This window comes from Hyla sarda, chromosome 1 (genome assembly GCF_029499605.1).
Source record: "Hyla sarda isolate aHylSar1 chromosome 1, aHylSar1.hap1, whole genome shotgun sequence".
Classification (NCBI taxonomy): Eukaryota; Metazoa; Chordata; class Amphibia; order Anura; family Hylidae; genus Hyla; species Hyla sarda.
This window is the reverse complement of record NC_079189.1, coordinates 604,034,729-604,060,459: the sequence shown is the minus strand read 5'-3', so window position 1 is coordinate 604,060,459 and position 25,731 is coordinate 604,034,729. Positions and strand designations below refer to the sequence as shown.

General features: G+C 46.5%; 1 protein-coding gene and 1 pseudogene across 2 annotated transcripts in view; one reads left to right on the top strand and one right to left on the bottom strand.

Moving 5' to 3' along the window:
- LOC130296495 (zinc finger protein 605-like) overlaps nt 1-25,731 on the bottom strand; it is a 505,889-nt gene that overhangs the window by 117,942 nt on the left and 362,216 nt on the right. Inside the window, exons 5-6 of one of the 2 annotated variants that reach the window (XM_056548085.1) lie at nt 10,568-11,321; nt 9,481-9,687 (exon numbers count right to left, since the gene is read on the bottom strand). In XM_056548085.1, coding sequence (XP_056404060.1) covers nt 9,481-9,687; nt 10,568-11,321 — 961 coding nt within the window. Of the gene's footprint in view, nt 1-648; nt 829-1,249; nt 1,610-9,480; nt 9,688-10,567; nt 11,322-25,731 lie in introns of those variants that run through there. The other variant, XM_056548080.1, reaches the window with a different exon arrangement.
- The window catches only part of LOC130297364 (zinc finger protein ZFP2-like), a 322,941-nt pseudogene that overhangs the window by 155,743 nt on the left and 141,467 nt on the right, over nt 1-25,731 (top strand).

Here is a 25,731-nt window from a genome sequence, read left to right as displayed (position 1 = left end):
CCCCTCCATTACTGTATAATGTCCCAGCAGTGTCACCTCTCCAGTCATCACCAGACCCCTCCATTACTGTATAATGTCCCAGTATTCCCAGCAGTGTCACCTCTCCAGTCATCACCAGACCCCTCCATTACTGTATAATGTCCCAGCATTCCCAGCAGTGTCACCTCTCCAGTCGTCACCAGACCCTCCATTACTGTATAATGTCCCAGCAGTGTCACCTCTCCAGTCATCACCAGACCCCTCCATTACTGTATAATGTCCCAGTATTCCCAGCAGTGTCACCTCTCCAGTCATCACCAGACCCCTCCATTACTGTATAATGTCCCAGCATTCCCAGCAGTGTCACCTCTCCAGTCATTACCAGACCCCTCCATTACTGTATAATGTCCCAGCAGTGTCACCTCTCCAGTCATCACCAGACCCCTCCATTACTGTATAATGTCCCAGCATTCCCAGCAGTGTCACCTCTCCAGTCATCACCAGACCCCTCCATTACAGTATAATGTCCCAGCATTCCCAGCAGTGTCACCTCTCCAGTCATCACCAGACCCCTCCATTACTGTATAATGTCCCAGCATTCCCAGCAGTGTCACCTCTCCAGTCATCACCAGACCCCTCCATTACTGTATAATGTCCCAGCAGGGTCACCTCTCCAGTCAGCAGCTCCATCATCTTGTTGATCAGTTCTAGGATCTTCTGTTCCTCCATTTCCTCATGTATCAGGGAGTGAGGTGGGGGCCCCGGGATTGGGCTCAGGGTTCTTCCCCATCTTTCACACACAGGGGCCTGACAGCGCCCACTAGAGGAGTTCTTCACTACTGTGTAATCCTGTGTATGGAGAGACACATTAATATCACTACATACATTCCCAGAATCCCTCACCTCTCCAGTCATATCCATCTGTTATTACATAGATAAGAATGAGGTCATGTGACATCACTCCCAGAATCCCTCACCTCTCCAGTCATATCCATCTGTTATTACATAGATAAGAATGAGGTCATGTGACATCACTCCCAGAATCCCTCACCTCTCCAGTCATATCAATCTGTTATTACATAGATAAGAATGAGGTCATGTGACATCACTCCCAGAATCCCTCACCTCTCCAGTCATATCCATCTGTTATTACATAGATAAGAATGAGGTCATGTGACATCACTCCCAGAATCCCTCACCTCTCCAGTCATATTCATCTATTACTAAGATAAGAATGAGGTCATGTGACATCACTCCCAGAATCCCTCACCTCTCCAGTAAGCCGGAAGAGTATCTGTAGGGTGAGGTTTATTATCCTGTCGGCCATCTTGTTCCTGTCTCTCTCCATGGTTGATCAGGAAACTTCTCTTATATAGAAGATATCAGCAGAGGATCCTGGGTTGTAGGAGCCTGCAAAAAAAAAGAAAAAGAAGAAAAAATTTAAAAAGTAAAACAAAAAATCCATATAATAACAATTACAATTCGATGAGATATAAGGAAACATTTGAGGAGAAATAACACCATCCCGAAGATGACATACATTTACCTCATGGCTCAGGTGAGGGAGCGCACCCCACACCATACCAGGCAGGTGCCGCATTATCTGCAACTGAAACATTCTGGTAAAGGGGCACTGTCAGGTACAAAAACTTCTGATATGTTGTAAAGAATGTATAACCAATAGGTTTTACAATTGCTTTCATTAGAACATTTTTCAGTATTTCATACTGATAAATCCAGTCAAACAACTGCCCCCCCCCCTGCCTGCTTGGACACATACTAGTCCTGCTGTGTCCATGCATCATCACCTATGTCATGGACACACTTCCTTGATTGACAGGGCTCACACTTGGAGGGAAAATCCTCCCACTGTCAGCTTGTGTCCCGCTACTGTCAGTGAGGACATGCTGGGAGTGGTAGTTTTGCTAATGCTAGGGGAGATGTGAGCAGACAGCATACTGAGGGAGGGGGCGGAGACCTGCACAGTGAGGCCACGCCCCCTCCCTTTGAGAGAAATTAAGACTAGGGAGCTAAATTAAAAGTGTAATAAAATAAATAAAGGAGCTAGACACATAAAAATTACATGTACCTGGTCAGGATTAGGTACTGAGTGATATATAAAAAAAAATGTTTTAGTTGGATCTGACGGGTGCGGTTTAACTAAATACTGCGATCAATAGTGAACGGGACAATTAAACAGTTTGGGGCTTAGGATCAGGGAAAGTGTCTGATCACAGGGGTCCAACTGCTGCGATCTCCTGTACGGTGCCCTGGATGAGACACACATCCTCCATGAATCTCTGAGATTGCAGCAGTCACAGCAGTCAGACCCCTGTGATCTGACACGTATGCCCTATGCTTTGTATGGGGGGGGGGACAGTAAAATACTCAACTACCCCTTTAATGTCCCCTCCTCCACCCCTCCTGATGACCGCACACATACCTCCACCTGCAGACTGTACAGAGCCGTGTACTTACCCTGTGCTTACACCACCTGCCATGATGTCACAGTCATGTGATCAGTCACATGGAGAAAGAGGAGGAGGAGTCACATGATCAGGGGCTGCTGCTCTAGGCTCATCTGCTCAGTGTATGCAGGACTCTGCTGTGCTGGTTGTGATCGCTGCTGGATGAGCTGAAGTTATGTGTATGCAGCAGAGCTGTGTGTGTGTGATGTGCGTGGTGCAGAGCTGTGTATGTGTGTGTTATATATGTCTGCAGCAGAGCTGTGTGTAATGTGCATGTAGCTGAGCTGTATGTGTACACAGTAGAGCTGTATATGTGTAATGTACATGTAGCTGAGCTGTATGTGTACACAGTAGAGCTGTATATGTGTAATGTACATGTAGCTGAGCTGTATGTGTACACAGTAGTGCTGTATATGTGTAATGTGCATGTAGCTGAGCTGTATGTGTACACAGTAGAGCTGTATATGTGTAATGTGCATGTAGCTGAGCTGTATGTGTACACAGTAGAGCTGTATATGTGTAATGTACATGTAGCTGAGCTGTATGTGTACACAGTAGAGCTATATATGTGTAATGTACATGTAGCTGAGCTGTATGTGTACACAGTAGAGCTGTATATGTGTAATGTACATGTAGCTGAGCTGTATGTGTACACAGTAGAGCTGTATATGTGTAATGTGCATGTAGCTGAGCTGTATGTGTACACAGTAGAGCTGTATATGTGTAATGTGCATGTAGCTGAGCTGTATGTGTACACAGTAGAGCTGTATATGTGTAATGTGCATGTAGCTGAGCTGTATGTGTACACAGTAGAGCTGTATATGTGTAATGTGCATGTAGCTGAGCTGTATGTGTACACAGTAGAGCTGTATATGTGTAATGTACATGTAGCTGAGCTGTATGTGTACACAGTAGTGCTGTATATGTGTAATGTACATGTAGCTGAGCTGTATGTGTACACAGTAGAGCTGTATATGTGTAATGTACATGTAGCTGAGCTGTATGTGTACACAGTAGAGCTGTATATGTGTAATGTGCATGTAGCTGAGCTGTATGTACACAGTAGAGCTGTATATGTGTAATGTACATGTAGCTGAGCTGTATGTGTACACAGTAGAGCTGTATATGTGTAGTGTACATGTAGCTGAGCTGTATGTGTACACAGTAGAGCTGTATATGTGTAATGTGCATGTAGCTGAGCTGTATGTGTACACAGTAGTGCTGTATATGTGTAATGTGCATGTAGCTGAGCTGTATGTGTACACAGTAGAGCTGTATATGTGTAACGTACATGTAGCTGAGCTGTATGTGTACACAGTAGAGCTGTATATGTGTAATATGCATGTAGCTGAGCTGTATGTGTACACAGTAGTGCTGTATATGTGTAATGTGCATGTAGCTGAGCTGTATGTGTACACAGTAGAGCTGTATATGTGTAATGTACATGTAGCTGAGCTGTATGTATACACAGTAGAGCTGTATATGTGTAATGTACATGTAGCTGAGCTGTATGTGTACACAGTAGTGCTGTATATGTGTAGTGTGCATGTAGCTGAGCTGTATGTGTACACAGTAGAGCTGTATATGTGTAATGTACATGTAGCTGAGCTGTATGTGTACACAGTAGTGCTGTATATGTGTAATGTGCATGTAGCTGAGCTGTATGTGTACACAGTAGTGCTGTATATGTGTAATGTGCATGTAGCTGAGCTGTATGTGTACACAGTAGAGCTGTATATGTGTAATGTACATGTAGCTGAGCTGTATGTGTACACAGTAAAGCTGTATATGTGTAATGTACATGTAGCTGAGCTGTATGTGTACACAGTAGTGCTGTATATGTGTAGTGTGCATGTAGCTGAGCTGTATGTGTACACAGTAGAGCTGTATATGTGTAATGTACATGTAGCTGAGCTGTATGTGTACACAGTAGAGCTGTATATGTGTAATGTGCATGTAGCTGAGCTGTATGTGTACACAGTAGAGCTGTATATGTGTAATGTACATGTAGCTGAGCTGTATGTGTACATAGTAGAGCTGTATATGTGTAATGTACATGTAACTGAGCTGTATGTGTACACAGTAGAGCTGTATATGTGTAATGTACATGTAGCTGAGCTGTATGTGTACACAGTAGTGCTGTATATGTGTAATGTGCATGTATCTGAGCTGTATGTGTACACAGTAGAGCTGTATATGTGTAATGTACATGTAGCTGAGCTGTATGTGTACACAGTAGAGCTGTATATGTGTAATGTACATGTAGCTGAGCTGTATGTGTACACAGTAGTGCTGTATATGTGTAATGTGCATGTAGCTGAGCTGTATGTGTACACAGTAGTGCTGTATATGTGTAATGTGCATGTAGCTGAGCTGTATGTGTACACAGTAGAGCTGTATATGTGTAATGTACATGTAGCTGAGCTGTATGTGTACACAGTAAAGCTGTATATGTGTAATGTACATGTAGCTGAGCTGTATGTGTACACAGTAGTGCTGTATATGTGTAGTGTGCATGTAGCTGAGCTGTATGTGTACACAGTAGTGCTGTATATGTGTAGTGTGCATGTAGCTGAGCTGTATGTGTACACAGTAGAGCAGTATACAGTGATGGCCGTAAATGTTGCCACCCCTTAAAATTTTCTAGAAAATGAAGTATTTTTCACAGAAAAGAAAAGGATTGCAGTAACACATGTTTTACTATACACGTTTATTCCCTTTGTGTGTATTGGATCTAAACAAAAAAAAAAAAGAGAGGAAAAAAAGCAAATTGGACATAATGTCACACCAAACTCCAAAAATGGTCTGGACAAAATTGTTTTAAGCATGTGATGCTCCTTTAAACTCACCTGGGGAAAGTAACAGGTGGGGGCAATATAAAAAACACACCTGAAAGCAGATAAAAAGGAGAGAAGTTCACTTAGTCTTTGCATTGTGTGTTTGTGTGTGCCACACTAAGCATGGACAACAGAAAGAGAAGAGAACTGTCTGAGGACTTGAGAACCAAAATCGTGGAAAAATATCAACAATCTCAAGGTTACAAGTCCATCTCCAGAGATCTAGATTTGGCCACAGTGAGCAACATTATCAAGAAGTTTGCAACCCATGGCACTGTAGCTAATCTCCCTGGGCGTGGACGGAAGAGAAAAATTGATGAAAGGTGTCAATGCAGGATAGTCTGAATGGTGGAAAAGCAGCCCCAAACAAGTTCCAAAGATATTCAAGCTGTCCTGCAGGCTCAGGGAGCATCAGTGTCAGCGCGAACTATCCGTCAACATTTAAATGAAATGAAACACTATGGAGGAGACCCAGGAGGACCCCACAGCTGACACAGAGACATAAAAAAGAAAGACTACATTTTGCCAAAATGAACTTGAGTAAGCCAAAATCCTTCTGGGAAAACGTCTGTGGACAGATGAGACCAAGATGGAACTTTTTGGTAAAGCACATCATTCTACTGTTTACCGAAAACAGAATGAGGCCTACAAAGAAAAGAACACAGTACCTACAGTGAAATATGGTGGAGGGTCAATGATGTTTTGGGGTTGTTTTGCTGCCTCTGACACTGGGTGCCTTGAATGTGTACAAGGCATCATGAAATCTGAGGATTACCAATGGATTTTGGGTCGCACTGTACAGCCCAGTGTCAGAAAGCTGGGTTTGTGTCTGAGATCTTGGGTCTTCCAGCAGGACAATGACCCCAAACATACGTCAGAAATGGATGGCAACAAAGCGCTGGAGAGTTCTGAAGTGTCAGCAATGAGTCCAGATCTAAATCCCATTGATCACCTGTGGAGAGATCTTAAAATTGCTGTTGGGAAAAGGCGCCTTCCAATAAGAGAGACCTGGAGCAGTTTGTAAAGGAAGAGTGGTCCAACATTCCGGCTGAGAGGTGTGAGAAGCTTATTGATGGTTATAGGAAGTGATTGATTTCAGTTCTTTTTTCCAAAGGGTGTGCAACCAAATATTAAGATAAGGGTGCCAATTATTTTGTCCAGACCATTTTTGGAGTTTGGTGACATTATGTCCAATTTGCTTTTTTTCCTCCCTTTTTTGGTTTAGTTCCAATACACACAAAGGGAATAAACATGTGTATAGCAAAACATGTGTTACTGCAATCCTTTTCTGTGAGAAATACTTCATTTTCTAGAAAAACTTCAGGGGTGCCAACATTTATGGCCATGACTGTAATAGGGGTGTTTGTAATTCTAGGCTTTGGCCCAGGGGTTAAGTTGTTCTTGTATTGAGGACCCTTTCTCCCTACAGGGTCATACGTACTTGCATCAGCCTCACACGCACACACACAATTGTCTCCTGCCTCTTACCTACCTACTTACCACTATTGCCACTGGCCAACCAACCACTCACCCCCTTTGCCTTCAGCCACCCACGTTGCTTCTGGCCACCCGCATTGACTTCTGCCTCCTACATTGCTTCCACCCACTTTGCCCCCCAGTGCTATTGCCTCCATTCACCCCCCACCCCTCGCTATTGCCTCCCTTTACTCACCCACACCTCTCCTCCCCTCGCTATTACCTCCATTCACCTCCCCACCCCTCGCTTTTGCCTCCATTCACCCCCCCACCCTTCGCTATTGCCTCCATTTCCCCCCCAGCATTGCTACCATTCACCCCCACTCATTATTGCCTCCCTTTACCTCTCCCCACCTCCATTCACCCCCCCTTGCTATTGCCTATTACCACAACTCACCCCTGCACCCCTCGCTATTGCCTCCATTTACCTCCCTGCATCCACCTTCATTCACCCTCCCACCCCTCGCTATTGCCTCCATTCACCTACCACCCCTTGCTATTGCCTCCATTCACCCCAACCCCTTGCTATTGCCTCCATTCACCCACCACCCCTTTCTATTTCCTCCCTTTAACTCCCCCACCTACATTCACCTCCCCTCCCCTCGCTATTGCCTCCATTCACCTACCACCCCTTGCTATTTCCTCCCTTTAACTCCCCCACCTACATTCACCTCCCCACCCCTCGCTTTTGCCTCCATTCACCCCCTGCTATTGCTTCCATAACCCCCAACCCCCCCAGCAGTGGATACATCATCACTGTACATTGTTATGGGGTGACTCTTCATACTATACAAGATTAAAAGGATAAGATGGACGGATTAAGACTAAGTTTGAAAAGCAACATTTTTATTAAAAATGTGTAACAATGTTTGGGACCTGGTTGACATATATACAGATGTGTAATGAGGATTTTATTTACATTTTGTAAAACAGACTGTTTTAATTCATAACTTTTTCAATGTATTACTCTAAAATGCTTTCCCTAGTTTTTGTATTTGACAATAAAATAAGTTAAAAGGCTACATTCTTGTGTGTGAGTTTCTTTGGTGTTTAAGAACACGTAGTTTCTAAAGTAAAACATTTCCTACATTCTTGACATGAAAATGGCTTTTCTGTGTGAATTCTATGATAACTATGTCCTACATTCTGGGCATGAAAATTGGTTCACATCTGTGTGCAACAGGATTTAATGTCTAGGTAAAACATTTTCCACATTATGAACATAAAAAATTTCTTTCATGTGTGAGTAGTCACATGGTCATCAAGCTGTGATTCATGAGTAAAATATTTCCCATATTCTTGGCATAAAAATTGATTCTCCGCTGTGTGAGATTTTTTATGGTTAACAAGATTTGACTTTGATGTAAAACTTTTTTCACATTCTGAACATGAAAATGGCTTCTCTCCAGTGTGAGTCTTTTCATGTTTATCAACATCTGATTTCTGAGTAAAACATTTCCCACATTTTGAACATGAAAATGGCTTCTCTCCTGTGTGAATTTTTTGATGTCTAACAAGATCTGATTTCTGAGTAAAACATTTTCTGCATTCTGAACATGAAAAGGGCTTCTCTCCTTTGTGAAATTTTTGATGGTCAACAAGCTGTGATTTATGAGTAAAACATTTCCCACATTCTTGGCATAAAAATGGCTTCTCCCCTGTGTGAGATTTTTGATGGCTAACAAGATTTGATTTAGTAGTAAAACTTTTTTCACATTCCGAACATGAAAATGGCTTCTCCCCTGTGTGAGTTTTTTGATGCCGAAAAAGAGCTGATTTCTGAATAAAACATTTTCCACATTCTGAACATGAAAATGGCTTCACTCCTGTGTGAGTTTTTTTATGGTAAACTAAATTTGATCTTGAAATAAAACATTTCCCACATTCTAAACATGAAAATGGCTTCTCTCCTGTGTGAGTTCTCTGATGTACAACTAGCTCTGATTTAAGAGTAAAACATTTCCCACATTCTGGGCAGGAAAATGGCTTCTCTCCTTTGTGATATTTTTGATGATAAACAAGCTTTGTTTTCGTATTAAAACTTTTTTCACACTCTGAACATGAAAATGGCTTCTCCCCTGTGTGAGTTTTTTGATGGTAAACAAGATTTGATTTTGATGTAAAACTTTTCCCACATTCTGAACATGAAAATGGATTCTCCCCTGTGTGAGTTTTTTGATGGTAAATAAGATATGACTTTGAAGTAAAACCTTTTTCACATTCCGAACATGAAAAAGGCTTCTTCCCTGTGTGAGTTTTTTGATGGTAAACAAGATATGATTTTGAAGAAAAACCTTTTCCACATTCTGAACATGAAAATAGCTTCTCTCCTGCGTGAGTTCTCTGATGTTGAACAAGACACGTTTTTAGTGTAAAACATTTCCCACATTCTGGGCATAAAAACGGCTTCTGTCCTGTGTGAATCTTTTGATGTTTAACAAGATCTGATTTCCGAGCAAAATATTTCCCACACTCTGGGCATGAAAACGGTTTCTCTCCTGTGTGGATTTTTTGATGTTCAAAAAGGGTTGATTTCAGAGTAAAACATTTCCCACAGTCTGAGCACGAAAACGGCTTCTCTCCTGTGTGAGTTTTTTGATGTTCAACAAGATGAGATTTTTGAGTAAAACATTTTCCACATTCTGAACATAGAAATGGCTTCTCCCCTGTGTGAGTTTTTTGATGTCTAGCAAGATCTGATGTAAAAGTAAAACATTTACCACATTCTGAGCACGGATATGGCTTCTTTACTGTATGAGCTCTTATCTCTTTATCATCCTTACAGTAACTTTTCTTTTGTGTAACAGTCCGTGATGAATCAGAAGACAGGATGGGTATCACAGGATCAGATGACAGATCTTTCCTGTAAAGGGCTGCCTTAAAATCTGAACATATCAGGTGTCCCCCTGAGCTCTGAGTACAGTCATCTGCAAAAATAAAACAGATTATTATTTTTGAGTACAAAAAAAAATTTCTTTAAAAAATTGCATACGTTTATAGTCGTTTTTTTTGTACATTTCTAACGTCAACTTTATAAGTGCAGCATTTGACATTCTCACCATCCTTTAATACAGAAGTAGTTAAAGGGGTACTCCACCCCTTGACATCTTATCCCCTATCCAAAGGATAGGGGATAAGATTTCTGATCGCAGGGGTTGTCCTGCCGCTGGGACCCCAAACCCCCTGCCCCCTCTATTAATGTCAATGACGGCCCTCGTGATGGCAGTCACACCCCCTCTAATAGACATGAATGGAGGGGGCGTGGCATGACATCACGTTTCCTGCCGCAGGAACCCAGCATTCTAAACATGCTGCACAGAGATCGTGGTGAGTCCCAGATCAGGCATCTTATCCCCTATCCTTTGGATAGGGGGATAAGATGTCCAGGGGCGGAGTACCCCTTTAATTACACATAATATACCCTATGGGTTTTTCAGTGCTGTTGGATAGGAGTGTGGTGGGGCTCTAGAGCCCCACCACACTCCTATCCAACAGCACTGAAAAATCCATAAGTCATAAACCTGGCTACAGCCAAGGCAGATCAGACCCTATTGCATCAACTATAGCAGAGGATACAATATGGTATTTAAATCACAGGACTCCGCCATTGTGTATCTACAACTGACGGCTTTTTTCAAGTCCATATTAAAGTTAGATTTTTACATCCATATTACAAATGCACATCATGTATTATCTCCTACACCCATGCCATTATTAGTATTTATTTTAGCTGAATGGGGGGGGGAAATATACAGTGACTTGAGAAGAATCTGTGACTGTTCTCTGCATTTAGTGGTTACTACCCACCTGGGCGGATAATTGTAGGAATGTCCTCCTTATACTGCTCATCACCGCTCACATCTGTCTCTTCTTCTTCTTCTTTTACCTTTATGTCTAAAGCATCAATATAGTTCAGATCTTTCTCTGTAGGAATGTCCCCCTTATACTGCTCATCACCGCTCAGATCTGTCTCTTCTTCTTCCTTTATTTCTGTAGCATTAATATAGATCAGATCTTTCCCTGTAGGAATGTCCTCCTTATACTGCTCATCACCGCTCACATCTGTCTCTTCTTCTTCTTCTTTTACCTTTACATCTGTAACATTCATATAGATCAGATCTTTCTCTGTAGGAATGTCCCCCTTATACTGCTCATTACCGCTCACATCTGTCTCTCCTTCTTCCTTTATGTCTGTAGTATTAATATAGATCAGATCTTTCTCTGTAGGAATGTCCTCCTTATACTGCTCATCACTGCTCACATCTGTCTCTTCTTTTACTGTTATGTCTGGAGCATTAATATGGGTCAAACTGTTCCCTGTAGGAATGTCCTCCTTATACTGCTCATCACCGCTCACATCTGTCTCTTCTTTTTCCTTCTTCATTTCTGTAGCATTAATATAGTTCAGATCTTTCCTTGTAGGAATGTCCTCCTTATACTGCTCATCACCGCTCACATCTGTATCTTCTTCCTTTATGTCTGTAGCATTAATATAGATCAGATCTTTCCCTATAGGAATGTCCTCTGTCTCTGGAGCATTAATGTTGTTCAGATCTTCTCCCTGATTTATAAAATTTAAAATAAATATTGTAAAAGTCATCAGACAGTAGAAAAAGTCACCTGGAATGTTTTATCTGAGCTAAGAAGAAGTATGAGGACCAAAAATGACAGGAGGAGTTATCTGAGCCCCATAGCTGCAGGTCTCCTAGAAGATGGACATAGATATTAGATGATGGATGAATAACCTCAGGACCCTCATACACATGTATATCCCCCATGGCTAGACAGGCTTCAGGTTGTGTCAGTGGAGGAGATCAGCTCCTGCCAGACACCTCTGGGGTTTGTCTCGGGGGAAATAAAGGATCAGATGGATATAAATCCAACCTGTTGGTTCCTTATTCCAACCAGCAGTCTCCATAGCCAGAAAACTGTGAGAAGATCCAGACAACATGTAATGTCTATGTATAGACATGTATAATGTCCCAGCAGTGTCACCTCTCCAGTCATCACCAGACCCCTCCATTACTGTATAATGTCCCAGCAGTGTCACCTCTCCAGTCATCACCAGACCCCTCCATTACTGTATAATGTCCCAGCATTCCCAGCAGTGTCACCTCTCCAGTCATCACCAGACCCCTCCATTACTGTATAATGTCCCAGCATTCCCAGCAGTGTCACCTCTCCAGTCATCACCAGACCCCTCCATTACTGTATAATGTCCCAGCAGTGTCACCTCTCCAGTCATCACCAGACCCCTCCATTACTGTATAATGTCCCAGCAGTGTCACCTCTCCAGTCATCACCAGACCCCTCCATTACTGTATAATGTCCCAGCATTCCCAGCAGTGTCACCTCTCCAGTCATCACCAGACCCCTCCATTACTGTATAATGTCCCAGCAGTGTCACCTCTCCAGTCATCACCAGATCCCTCCATTACTGTATAATGTCCCAGCATTCCCAGCAGTGTCACCTCTCCAGTCATCACCAGACCCCTCCATTACTGTATAATGTCCCAGCATTCCCAGCAGTGTCACCTCTCCAGTCATCACCAGACCCCTCCATTACTGTATTATGTCCCAGCATTCCCAGCAGTGTCACCTCTCCAGTCATCACCAGACCCCTCCATTACTGTATAATGTCCCAGCATTCCCAGCAGTGTCACCTCTCCAGTCATCACCAGACCCCTCCATTACTGTATAATGTCCCAGCAGTGTCACCTCTCCAGTCATCACCAGACCCCTCCATTACTGTATAATGTCCCAGCAGTGTCACCTCTCCAGTCATCACCAGACCCCTCCATTACTGTATAATGTCCCAGCATTCCCAGCAGTGTCACCTCTCCAGTCATCACCAGACCCCTCCATTACTGTATAATGTCCCAGCATTCCCAGCAGTGTCACCTCTCCAGTCATCACCAGACCCCTCCATTACTGTATAATGTCCCAGCAGTGTCACCTCTCCAGTCATCACCAGACCCCTCCATTACTGTATAATGTCCCAGCATTCCCAGCAGTGTCACCTCTCCAGTCATCACCAGACCCCTCCATTACTGTATAATGTCCCAGCATTCCCAGCAGTGTCACCTCTCCAGTCATCACCAGACCCCTCCATTACTGTATTATGTCCCAGCATTCCCAGCAGTGTCACCTCTCCAGTCATCACCAGACCCCTCCATTACTGTATAATGTCCCAGCATTCCCAGCAGTGTCACCTCTCCAGTCATCACCAGACCCCTCCATTACTGTATAATGTCCCAGCAGGGTCACCTCTCCAGTCATCACCAGACTCCTCCATTACTGTATAATGTCCCAGCATTCCCAGCAGTGTCACCTCTCCAGTCATCACCAGACCCCTCCATTACTGTATAATGTCCCAGCATTGTCACCTCTCCAGTCATCACCAGACCCCTCCATTACTGTATAATGTCCCAGCATTCCCAGCAGTATCACCTCTCCAGTCATCACCAGACCCCTCCATTACTGTATAATGTCCCAGCAGTGTCACCTCTCCAGTCATCACCAGACCCCTCCATTACTGTATAATGTCCCAGCAGTGTCACCTCTCCAGTCATCACCAGACCCCTCCATTACTGTATAATGTCCCAGCATTCCCAGCAGTGTCACCTCTCCAGTCATCACCAGACCCCTCCATTACTGTATAATGTCCCAGCATTCCCAGCAGTGTCACCTCTCCAGTCATCACCAGACCCCTCCATTACTGTATAATGTCCCAGCATTCCCAGCAGTGTCACCTCTCCAGTCATCACCAGACCCCTCCATTACTGTATAATGTCCCAGCATTCCCAGCAGTGTCACCTCTCCAGTCATCACCAGACCCCTCCATTACTATATAATGTCCCAGCATTCCCAGCAGTGTCACCTCTCCTGTCATCACCAGACCCCTCCATTACTGTATAATGTCCCAGCATTCCCAGCAGTGTCACCTCTCCAGTCATCACCAGACCCCTCCATTACTGTATAATGTCCCAGCAGTGTCACCTCTCCAGTCATCACCAGACCCCTCCATTACTGTATAATGTCCCAGCAGTGTCACCTCTCCAGTCATCACCAGACCCCTCCATTACTGTATAATGTCCCAGCAGTGTCACCTCTCCAGTCATCACCAGACCCCTCCATTACTGTATAATGTCCCAGCAGTGTCACCTCTCCAGTCATCACCAGACCCCTCCATTACAGTATAATGTCCCAGCAGTGTCACCTCTCCAGTCATCACCAGACCCCTCCATTACTGTATAATGTCCCAGCAGTGTCACCTCTCCAGTCATCAACAGACCCCTCCATTACTGTATAATGTCCCAGCATTCCCAGCAGTATCACCTCTCCAGTCATCACCAGACCCCTCCATTACTGTATAATGTCCCAGCATTCCCAGCAGTGTCACCTCTCCAGTCATCACCAGACCCCTCCATTACAGTATAATGTCCCAGCATTCCCAGCAGTGTCACCAGACCCCTCCATTACTGTATAATGTCCCAGCATTCCCAGCAGTGTCACCTCTCCAGTCATCACCAGACCCCTCCATTACTGTATAATGTCCCAGCATTCCCAGCAGTGTCACCTCTCCAGTCATCACCAAACCCCTCCATTACTGTATAATGTCCCAGCATTCCCAGCAGTGTCACCTCTCCAGTCATCACCAGACCCCTCCATTACTGTATAATGTCCCAGCAGTGTCACCTCTCCAGTCATCACCAGACCCCTCCATTACTGTATAATGTCCCAGCATTCCCAGCAGTGTCACCTCTCCAGTCATCACCAGACCCCTCCATTACTGTATAATGTCCCAGCATTCCCAGCAGTGTCACCTCTCCAGTCATCACCAGACCCCTCCATTACTGTATAATGTCCCAGCAGTGTCACCTCTCCAGTCATCACCAGACCCCTCCATTACTGTATAATGTCCCAGCATTCCCAGCAGTGTCACCTCTCCAGTCATCACCAGACCCCTCCATTACTGTATAATGTCCCAGCATTCCCAGCAGTGTCACCTCTCCTGTCATCACCAGACCCCTCCATTACTGTATAATGTCCCAGCATTCCCAGTAGTGTCACCTCTCCAGTCATCACCAGACCCTCCATTACTGTATAATGTCCCAGCATTCCCAGCAGTGTCACCTCTCCAGTCATCACCAGACCCCTCCATTACTGTATAATGTCCCAGCAGTGTCACCTCTCCAGTCATCACCAGACCCCCCCATTACTGTATAATGTCCCAGCATTCCCAGCAGTGTCACCTCTCCAGTCATCACCAGACCCCTCCATTACTGTATAATGTCCCAGCATTCCCAGCAGTGTCACCTCTCCAGTCATCACCAGACCCCTCCATTACTGTATAATGTCCCAGCAGTGTCACCTCTCCAGTCATCACCAGATCCCTCCATTACTGTATAATGTCCCAGCATTCCCAGCAGTGTCACCTCTCCAGTCATCACCAGACCCCTCCATTACTGTATAATGTCCCAGCATTCCCAGCAGTGTCACCTCTCCAGTCATCACCAGACCCCTCCATTACTGTATTATGTCCCAGCATTCCCAGCAGTGTCACCTCTCCAGTCATCACCAGACCCCTCCATTACTGTATAATGTCCCAGCATTCCCAGCAGTGTCACCTCTCCAGTCATCACCAGACCCCTCCATTACTGTATAATGTCCCAGCAGTGTCACCTCTCCAGTCATCACCAGACCCCTCCATTACTGTATAATGTCCCAGCAGTGTCACCTCTCCAGTCATCACCAGACCCCTCCATTACTGTATAATGTCCCAGCATTCCCAGCAGTGTCACCTCTCCAGTCATCACCAGACCCCTCCATTACTGTATAATGTCCCAGCATTCCCAGCAGTGTCACCTCTCCAGTCATCACCAGACCCCTCCATTACTGTATAATGTCCCAGCAGTGTCACCTCTCCAGTCATCACCAGACCCCTCCATTACTGTATAATGTCCCAGCATTCCCAGCAGTGTCACCTCTCCAGTCATCACCAGACCCCTCCATTACTGTATAATGTCCCAGCATTCCCAGCAGTGTCACCTCTCCAGTCATCACCAGACCCCTCCATTACTGTATTATGTCCCAGCATTCCCAGCAGTGTCACCTCTCCAGTCATCACCAGACCCCTCCATTACTGTATAATGTCCCAGCATTCCCAGCAGTGTCACCTCTCCAGTCATCACCAGACCCCTCCATTACTGTATAATGTCCCAGCAGGGTCACCTCTCCAGTCATCACCAGACTCCTCCATTACTGTATAATGTCCCAGCATTCCCAGCAGTGTCACCTCTCCAGTCATCACCAGACCCCTCCATTACTGTATAATGTCCCAGCATTGTCACCTCTCCAGTCATCACCAGACCCCTCCATTACTGTATAATGTCCCAGCATTCCCAGCAGTATCACCTCTCCAGTCATCACCAGACCCCTCCATTACTGTATAATGTCCCAGCAGTGTCACCTCTCCAGTCATCACCAGACCCCTCCATTACTGTATAATGTCCCAGCAGTGTCACCTCTCCAGTCATCACCAGACCCCTCCATTACTGTATAATGTCCCAGCATTCCCAGCAGTGTCACCTCTCCAGTCATCACCAGACCCCTCCATTACTGTATAATGTCCCAGCATTCCCAGCAGTGTCACCTCTCCAGTCATCACCAGACCCCTCCATTACTGTATAATGTCCCAGCATTCCCAGCAGTGTCACCTCTCCAGTCATCACCAGACCCCTCCATTACTGTATAATGTCCCAGCATTCCCAGCAGTGTCACCTCTCCAGTCATCACCAGACCCCTCCATTACTATATAATGTCCCAGCATTCCCAGCAGTGTCACCTCTCCTGTCATCACCAGACCCCTCCATTACTGTATAATGTCCCAGCATTCCCAGCAGTGTCACCTCTCCAGTCATCACCAGACCCCTCCATTACTGTATAATGTCCCAGCAGTGTCACCTCTCCAGTCATCACCAGACCCCTCCATTACTGTATAATGTCCCAGCAGTGTCACCTCTCCAGTCATCACCAGACCCCTCCATTACTGTATAATGTCCCAGCAGTGTCACCTCTCCAGTCATCACCAGACCCCTCCATTACTGTATAATGTCCCAGCAGTGTCACCTCTCCAGTCATCACCAGACCCCTCCATTACAGTATAATGTCCCAGCAGTGTCACCTCTCCAGTCATCACCAGACCCCTCCATTACTGTATAATGTCCCAGCAGTGTCACCTCTCCAGTCATCAACAGACCCCTCCATTACTGTATAATGTCCCAGCATTCCCAGCAGTATCACCTCTCCAGTCATCACCAGACCCCTCCATTACTGTATAATGTCCCAGCATTCCCAGCAGTGTCACCTCTCCAGTCATCACCAGACCCCTCCATTACAGTATAATGTCCCAGCATTCCCAGCAGTGTCACCAGACCCCTCCATTACTGTATAATGTCCCAGCATTCCCAGCAGTGTCACCTCTCCAGTCATCACCAGACCCCTCCATTACTGTATAATGTCCCAGCATTCCCAGCAGTGTCACCTCTCCAGTCATCACCAAACCCCTCCATTACTGTATAATGTCCCAGCATTCCCAGCAGTGTCACCTCTCCAGTCATCACCAGACCCCTCCATTACTGTATAATGTCCCAGCAGTGTCACCTCTCCAGTCATCACCAGACCCCTCCATTACTGTATAATGTCCCAGCATTCCCAGCAGTGTCACCTCTCCAGTCATCACCAGACCCCTCCATTACTGTATAATGTCCCAGCATTCCCAGCAGTGTCACCTCTCCAGTCATCACCAGACCCCTCCATTACTGTATAATGTCCCAGCAGTGTCACCTCTCCAGTCATCACCAGACCCCTCCATTACTGTATAATGTCCCAGCATTCCCAGCAGTGTCACCTCTCCAGTCATCACCAGACCCCTCCATTACTGTATAATGTCCCAGCATTCCCAGCAGTGTCACCTCTCCTGTCATCACCAGACCCCTCCATTACTGTATAATGTCCCAGCATTCCCAGTAGTGTCACCTCTCCAGTCATCACCAGACCCTCCATTACTGTATAATGTCCCAGCATTCCCAGCAGTGTCACCTCTCCAGTCATCACCAGACCCCTCCATTACTGTATAATGTCCCAGCAGTGTCACCTCTCCAGTCATCACCAGACCCCCCCATTACTGTATAATGTCCCAGCATTCCCAGCAGTGTCACCTCTCCAGTCATCACCAGACCCCTCCATTACTGTATAATGTCCCAGCAGTGTCACCTCTCCAGTCATCACCAGACCCCTCCATTACTGTATAATGTCCCAGCATTCCCAGCAGTGTCACCTCTCCAGTCATCACCAGACCCCTCCATTACTGTATAATGTCCCAGCATTCCCAGCAGTGTCACCTCTCCAGTCATCACCAGACCCCTCCATTACTGTATAATGTCCCAGCATTCCCAGCAGTGTCACCTCTCCAGTCATCACCAGACCCCTCCATTACTATATAATGTCCCAGCATTCCCAGCAGTGTCACCTCTCCTGTCATCACCAGACCCCTCCATTACTGTATAATGTCCCAGCATTCCCAGCAGTGTCACCTCTCCAGTCATCACCAGACCCCTCCATTACTGTATAATGTCCCAGCAGTGTCACCTCTCCAGTCATCACCAGACCCCTCCATTACTGTATAATGTCCCAGCAGTGTCACCTCTCCAGTCATCACCAGACCCCTCCATTACTGTATAATGTCCCAGCAGTGTCACCTCTCCAGTCATCACCAGACCCCTCCATTACTGTATAATGTCCCAGCAGTGTCACCTCTCCAGTCATCACCAGACCCCTCCATTACAGTATAATGTCCCAGCAGTGTCACCTCTCCAGTCATCACCAGACCCCTCCATTACTGTATAATGTCCCAGCAGTGTCACCTCTCCAGTCATCACCAGACCCCTCCATTACTGTATAATGTCCCAGCATTCCCAGCAGTATCACCTCTCCAGTCATCACCAGACCCCTCCATTACTGTATAATGTCCCAGCATTCCCAGCAGTGTCACCTCTCCAGTCATCACCAGACCCCTCCATTACAGTATAATGTCCCAGCATTCCCAGCAGTGTCACCAGACCCCTCCATTACTGTATAATGTCCCAGCATTCCCAGCAGTGTCACCTCTCCAGTCATCACCAGACCCCTCCATTACTGTATAATGTCCCAGCATTCCCAGCAGTGTCACCTCTCCAGTCATCACCAAACCCCTCCATTACTGTATAATGTCCCAGCATTCCCAGCAGTGTCACCTCTCCAGTCATCACCAGACCCCTCCATTACTGTATAATGTCCCAGCAGTGTCACCTCTCCAGTCATCACCAGACCCCTCCATTACTGTATAATGTCCCAGCATTCCCAGCAGTGTCACCTCTCCAGTCATCACCAGACCCCTCCATTACTGTATAATGTCCCAGCATTCCCAGCAGTGTCACCTCTCCAGTCATCACCAGACCCCTCCATTACTGTATAATGTCCCAGCAGTGTCACCTCTCCAGTCATCACCAGACCCCTCCATTACTGTATAATGTCCCAGCATTCCCAGCAGTGTCACCTCTCCAGTCATCACCAGACCCCTCCATTACTGTATAATGTCCCAGCATTCCCAGCAGTGTCACCTCTCCTGTCATCACCAGACCCCTCCATTACTGTATAATGTCCCAGCATTCCCAGTAGTGTCACCTCTCCAGTCATCACCAGACCCCTCCATTACTGTATAATGTCCCAGCATTCCCAGCAGTGTCACCTCTCCAGTCATCACCAGACCCCTCCATTACTGTATAATGTCCCAGCAGTGTCACCTCTCCAGTCATCACCAGACCCCCCCATTACTGTATAATGTCCCAGCATTCCCAGCAGTGTCACCTCTCCAGTCATCACCAGACCCCTCCATTACTGTATAATGTCCCAGCAGTGTCACCTCTCCAGTCATCACCAGACCCCTCCATTACTGTATAATGTCCCAGCATTCCCAGCAGTGTCACCTCTCCAGTCATCACCAGACCCCTCCATTACTGTATAATGTCCCAGCAGTGTCACCTCTCCAGTCATCACCAGACCCCTCCATTACTGTATAATGTCCCAGCATTCCCAGCAGTGTCACCTCTCCAGTCATCACCAGACCCCTCCATTACTGTATAATGTCCCAGCAGTGTCACCTCTCCAGTCATCACCAGACCCCTCCATTACTGTATAATGTCCCAGCAGTGTCACCTCTCCAGTCATCATCAGACCCCTCCATTACTGTATAATGTCCCAGCATTCCCAGCAGTGTCACCTCTCCAGTCATCACCAGACTCCTCCATTACTGTATAATGTCCCAGCATTCCCAGCAGTGTCACCTCTCCAGTCATCACCAGACCCCTCCATTACTGTATAATGTCCCAGCAGTGTCACCTCTCCAGTCATCACCAGACCCCTCCATTACTGTATAATGTCCCAGCATTCCCAGCAGTGTCACCTCTCCAGTCATCACCAGACCCCTCCATTACTGTATAATGTCCCAGCATTCCCAGCAGTGTCACCTCTCCAGTCATCACCAGACCCCTCCATTACTGTATAATGTCCCAGCATTCCCAGCAGGGTCACCTCTCCAGTCATCACCAGACCCCTCCATTACTGTATAATGTCCCAGCATTCCCAGCAGGGTCACCTCTCCAGTCATCACCAGACCCCTCCATTACTGTATAATGTCCCAGCATTCCCAGCAGTGTCACCTCTCCAGTCATCACCAGACCCCTCCATTACTGTATAATGTCCCAGCAGTGTCACCTCTCCAGTCATCACCAGACCCCTCCATTACTGTATAATGTCCCAGCATTCCCAGTAGTGTCACCTCTCCAATTATTACCAGACCCCTCTATTACTGTATAATGTCCCAGCATTCCCAGTAGTGTCACCTCTCCAATTATTACCAGACCCCTCCATTACTGTATAATGTCCCAGCATTCCCAGCAGTGTCACCTCTCCAGTCATCACCAGACCCCTCCATTACTGTATAATGTCCCAGCATTCCCAGCAGTGTCACCTCTCCAGTCATCACCAGACCCCTCCATTACTGTATAATGTCCCAGCAGTGTCACCTCTCCAGTCATCACCAGACCCCTCCATTACTGTATAATGTCCCAGCATTCCCAGCAGTGTCACCTCTCCAGTCATCACCAGACCCCTCCATTACTGTATAATGTCCCAGCATTCCCAGCAGTGTCACCTCTCCAGTCATCACCAGACCCCTCCATTACTGTATAATGTCCCAGCATTCCCAGCAGTGTCACCTCTCCAGTCATCACCAGACCCCTCCATTACTGTATAATGTCCCAGCATTCCCAGCAGTGTCACCTCTCCAGTCATCACCAGACCCCTCCATTACTGTATAATGTCCCAGCAGTGTCACCTCTCCAGTCATCACCAGACCCCTCCATTACTGTATAATGTCCCAGCATTCCCAGCAGTGTCACCTCTCCAGTCATCACCAGACCCCTCCATTACTGCATAATATCACAGTATTCACAGGGTATTGAGCCTTGTTCCTAAAATAGAAAGTAAATTATTTGTCCAAATGGCGACACCGTTTTGAAATTGTGGAAAAGGTTGAGGAGAGGACTTACAGGGTTCATCATCCAAGTAGACATAAGCCCTACAAAGTTTATCGAGTCAATCTAAGCCAGCCATTAAAGAACTGAGTTGTTTGTAGACTACACTGTGTGTACAGTGGATGTGCCACTGGGATAGCGCAGGTAAAAGTTACGGACACTTTGTCAGAGTTGCGATTCCGGGAGACAAAAAAAATGTGCAGAAAAATAAGGATCAAACATGAGGCCAGAATAAACCAAAAATCCTTACCTGGGGGATAAGATGTCTGATCGCTGGGGACCCCCGTGATCTCCCTGCTGCACCAGACGTTCCCTTAGAGCGTTGGGTGCAGTGCTGGAGGCTCGTAACACCACGGTCACGCCCCCCCAATGCAAGTCTATGGGAGGGGGCGTGACGTCACGGCCATGCCCCCTCAATGCAAGTCTATGGGAGGGGGCGTGACGGCCGTCATGCCCCCTCCCATAGACTTGCATTGAGGGGGCGTCACCGTGGTGTTACGAGCCTCCAGCACTGCACCCAACGCTCTAAAGGAACGCTGGGTGCAGCAGGGAGATCGTGGGGGGTCCCCATCGATCAGACATCTTATCCCCTATTCTTTGGATACGGTATAAGATGTCTAATGGCGGAGTACCCCTTTAAGTCATGGTGAAATGGACCACTGAACACAAGCAGGCCTTCCAGTGCCTAAGACCGGGTTCACACTGCGGAATCTCCTGATGGAATTTCTGCCGGGGTGCTAGGACCACACGGACTTCATTGTTGTCCCAATAGGCGGCAATGCATTTCTGGCTGGACAACGCCGAAAGATCCACTTGGAAATGTCAGTAGATTCCACAGTGTGAACTAGGCCCAAAACTTGCTCAGCCAGTGTTGGTAACCCCTGATATCACTGTATAGACAGATGATGCTGATTTTGGTGTTGGGGCTGTGTTGTCCCAAACGAGGGGTGGGGGAGGGCATCCTTTGGATTGAAAAAAAGTACATTAGTGGGAAAACAGTGCTTGGCATTTAAGTCTAAGGGTATGTTCACACTACGGATTTAGCGCGGAATTCCGCACGCAGAATTCCACGGTGTAAACTCCTACCACTAGTGTGAATGGGTCTTCCGCGGACCCTTTCACGCTGCTGAATTTCAGCGCCGGACAATTCTGCCACTAAAATTGATCCGCACAAAGAGAGAATATGTTCTTTCTTTGCGCGGAAGTCTGAGAGCACAGCCTAGCCGTCAATGGTGATGGCGCAGTGCCACGCGGGCCCTACCACTGAAGCATTTCAGCAGTGACCGCCAGGATGGAATCCGTCCAAAATCCGTAGCCAGGTTTACAATCGTGTCAGAGCTCCTTTCGGGAGTCCTTTCCTGTGACCTGAATGGGTTCCATTGACTTTTAATGGGACCCCTTTGGATTTCGGTCTAGTGTCTGCTGCTTTTTAGGAATCTGACCTCCGTTCAGAAGAGTCCCATGCGTTGGGTCTGTTTAGATTGTTGGTCTCAAACTATGGACCTCCGGATGTTGCAAAACTTCAACACCCAGCATGCCCGGACAGCCGCTGGCTGTCTGGGCATGCTGGGAGTTGAAGTTTTGCAATATTCAGAGGTCCCCAGTTTGAGACCACTGATCTAAACGGACCCAACACATGGGACTCTTATGAACGTAACGGTGATGTGAACTAGGCCTAAATAGGCATTAGAGGCGGTCAGGTACTATCATGTTGGGATAAACCAAGAGAAAAACAGGCCATTGACCCATTGGTTTATGGATTTTGGGTAAAAGCTACGCTCCAGTCGGCTCTTTGTGCCCGGATCTGCTTGACTCCGGTCCAGCTGGGGTACGGGAGCACCCGGTTTTCCCATCTCCCTGCCGGATCCGGCAGCCTTAGGCTGCAAACGTAATGTGAATGCAGCCTAACCCGATCCTATGAGCTAATCCTTTTACAATACACACACATATATATTTACACACACAGGGGGGTACAGCCAGTACACCAGTGAGGGGCCCGGGCTCCCAGAGGGCCCCGGCCCAGCTGCACCCCTCCTGCTTCTGGACGTACAGTACGCAAATAGCGTACACAATGTACGTACAGGAGTGCACATTGCGCATTTCATTACACAGCCTGCCGGAGAAGTCCTGCACCGCTCCAGAGTCTGCTGACAGCCCGACCTCAGCGCAGGATCGGCAGACAGGTAAGTGGATTTTTTTTTTTTAGAAAAACTTACCTAACTTGGGACAGTACCTATGTGGAGACATTATAACCTAACTGGGGTATCTTTACCTAATTGGGGGCATTACCAATGTGGGGGCATAGTTACCTAACTGAGGGCATTACCTACAGTCATGGCCGTAAATGTTGGCACCCCTTAAATGTTTCTAGAAAATGAAGTATTTCTCACAGAAAAGGATTGCAGTAACACGTTTTGCTATACACATGTTTATTACCTTTGTGTGTATTGGAACTAAACCAAAAAAAGAGGGAAAAAAAGCAAATTGGACATAATGTCACCAAACTCCAAAAATGGGCTGGACAAAATTATTGGCACCCTTTCAAAATTTTTGAAAAATAAAATAGTTTTCAAGCATGTGATGCTCCTTTAAACTCGCCTGGGGGAAAGTAACAGGTGTGGGCAATATAAAAATCACACCAGAAAGCAGATATAAAGGAGAGAAGTTCACTTAGTCATTGCATTGTGTGTCTGTGTGTGCCACACTAAGCATGGACAACAGAAAGAGGAGAAGAGAACTGTCTGAGGACTTGAGAACCAAAATTACGAAAAATATCAACACTCTGAAGGTTACAAGTCCATCTCCAGAGATCTAGATTTGCCTTTGTCCAAAATGCACAACATTATCAAGAAGTTTGCAACATATGGCACTGTAGCTAATCTCCCTGGGCGTGGACCGAAGAGAAAAATTGATGAAAGGATGGTGGATAAGCAGCCCCAAACAAGTTCCAAAGATATTCAAGGCTACCCAACTGGGGGAATTAGCTATGTGGGGGTATGGCTACCTAACTGGGGGAATTACCTATGTGAGGGTATGGCTACCTAGTTGGGGGAATTACCTATGTGAGGGTATGGCTACCTAGCTGGGGGAATTACCTATGTGGGGGTATAGTTACCTAGCTGGGGGCATTACAAGTGTGTAGGCATAATTTCCTAACTGGGGGCATTATTACTTAACTGGGGGCATAACCTATTTGGGGGCATTTTTACCTAACTGGAGCATTATTACCTAACTGGGGGCATTACCTATGTGGGGGTATTGTTACCTAACTGGAGCATTATTACCTAACTGGGGGCATTACCTATGTGGGGGTATTGTTACCTAACTGGGGGCATTACCTATGTGGGGGTATGGCTACCTAACTGGGGGAATTACCTATGTGGGGGTATGGTTACCTAACTGGGGCCATTACCTATGTGGGGGGTATGGTTACCTAACTGGGGGCATTACCTATGTGGGGGGCATTATTATCTAACTGCGGGCATTACAAGTGTGTACGCATAATTTTCTAACTGGGGACATTATTACTTAACTGGGGGCATTACCTATGTGGGGGTATTGTTACCTAACTGGGGGCATTGTTACCTAACTGGGGGCATTACCTATGTGGGGGTATTGTTACCTAACTGGGGGCATTACTTATGTGGAGGTATTGTTACCTAACTGGGGGCATTGTTACCTAACTGGGGGCATTACCTATGTGGGGGTATTGTTACCTAACTGGGGGCATTACTTATGTGGAGGTATTGTTACCTAACTGGGGGCATTACCTATGTGGGGGTATTATTACCTAACTGGGGGCATTACCTATATGAGGGTATGGTTACCTAACTGGGGGCATTACCTATGTGGGGGTATTGTTACCTAACTGGAGGCATTACCTATGTGGGGGTATTGTTACCTAACTGGAGGCATTACCTATGTGGGGGTATTGTTACCTAACTGGAGGCATTACCTATGTGGGGGTATCGTTACCTAACTGGGGGCATTACCTATGTGGGGGTATCATTACCTAACTGAGGACATTGCCTATGTGGAGGTATTGTTACCTAATTGAGGCATTGTTACCTAACTGGGGGCATTATTACCTACAGTAACTGGGGCATTACCCACCTGGGGGACACTACCTATCTGGGGGCATAACCTACATGGGGGAACTATCTACTGGGGTCACTACCTACCTGAGATCCCAACCTACCAGGGACCACTACCTACTGGGGCCGCTTTCTACTGGGGGACACTACTCAGCTGGGGGACACTACCTACTGGAGGCATTATGGGGGGGGGGGCAGGACTAAAGCTGTGTGAGGGGCCCCAAAATTTCTGATGGCAGCC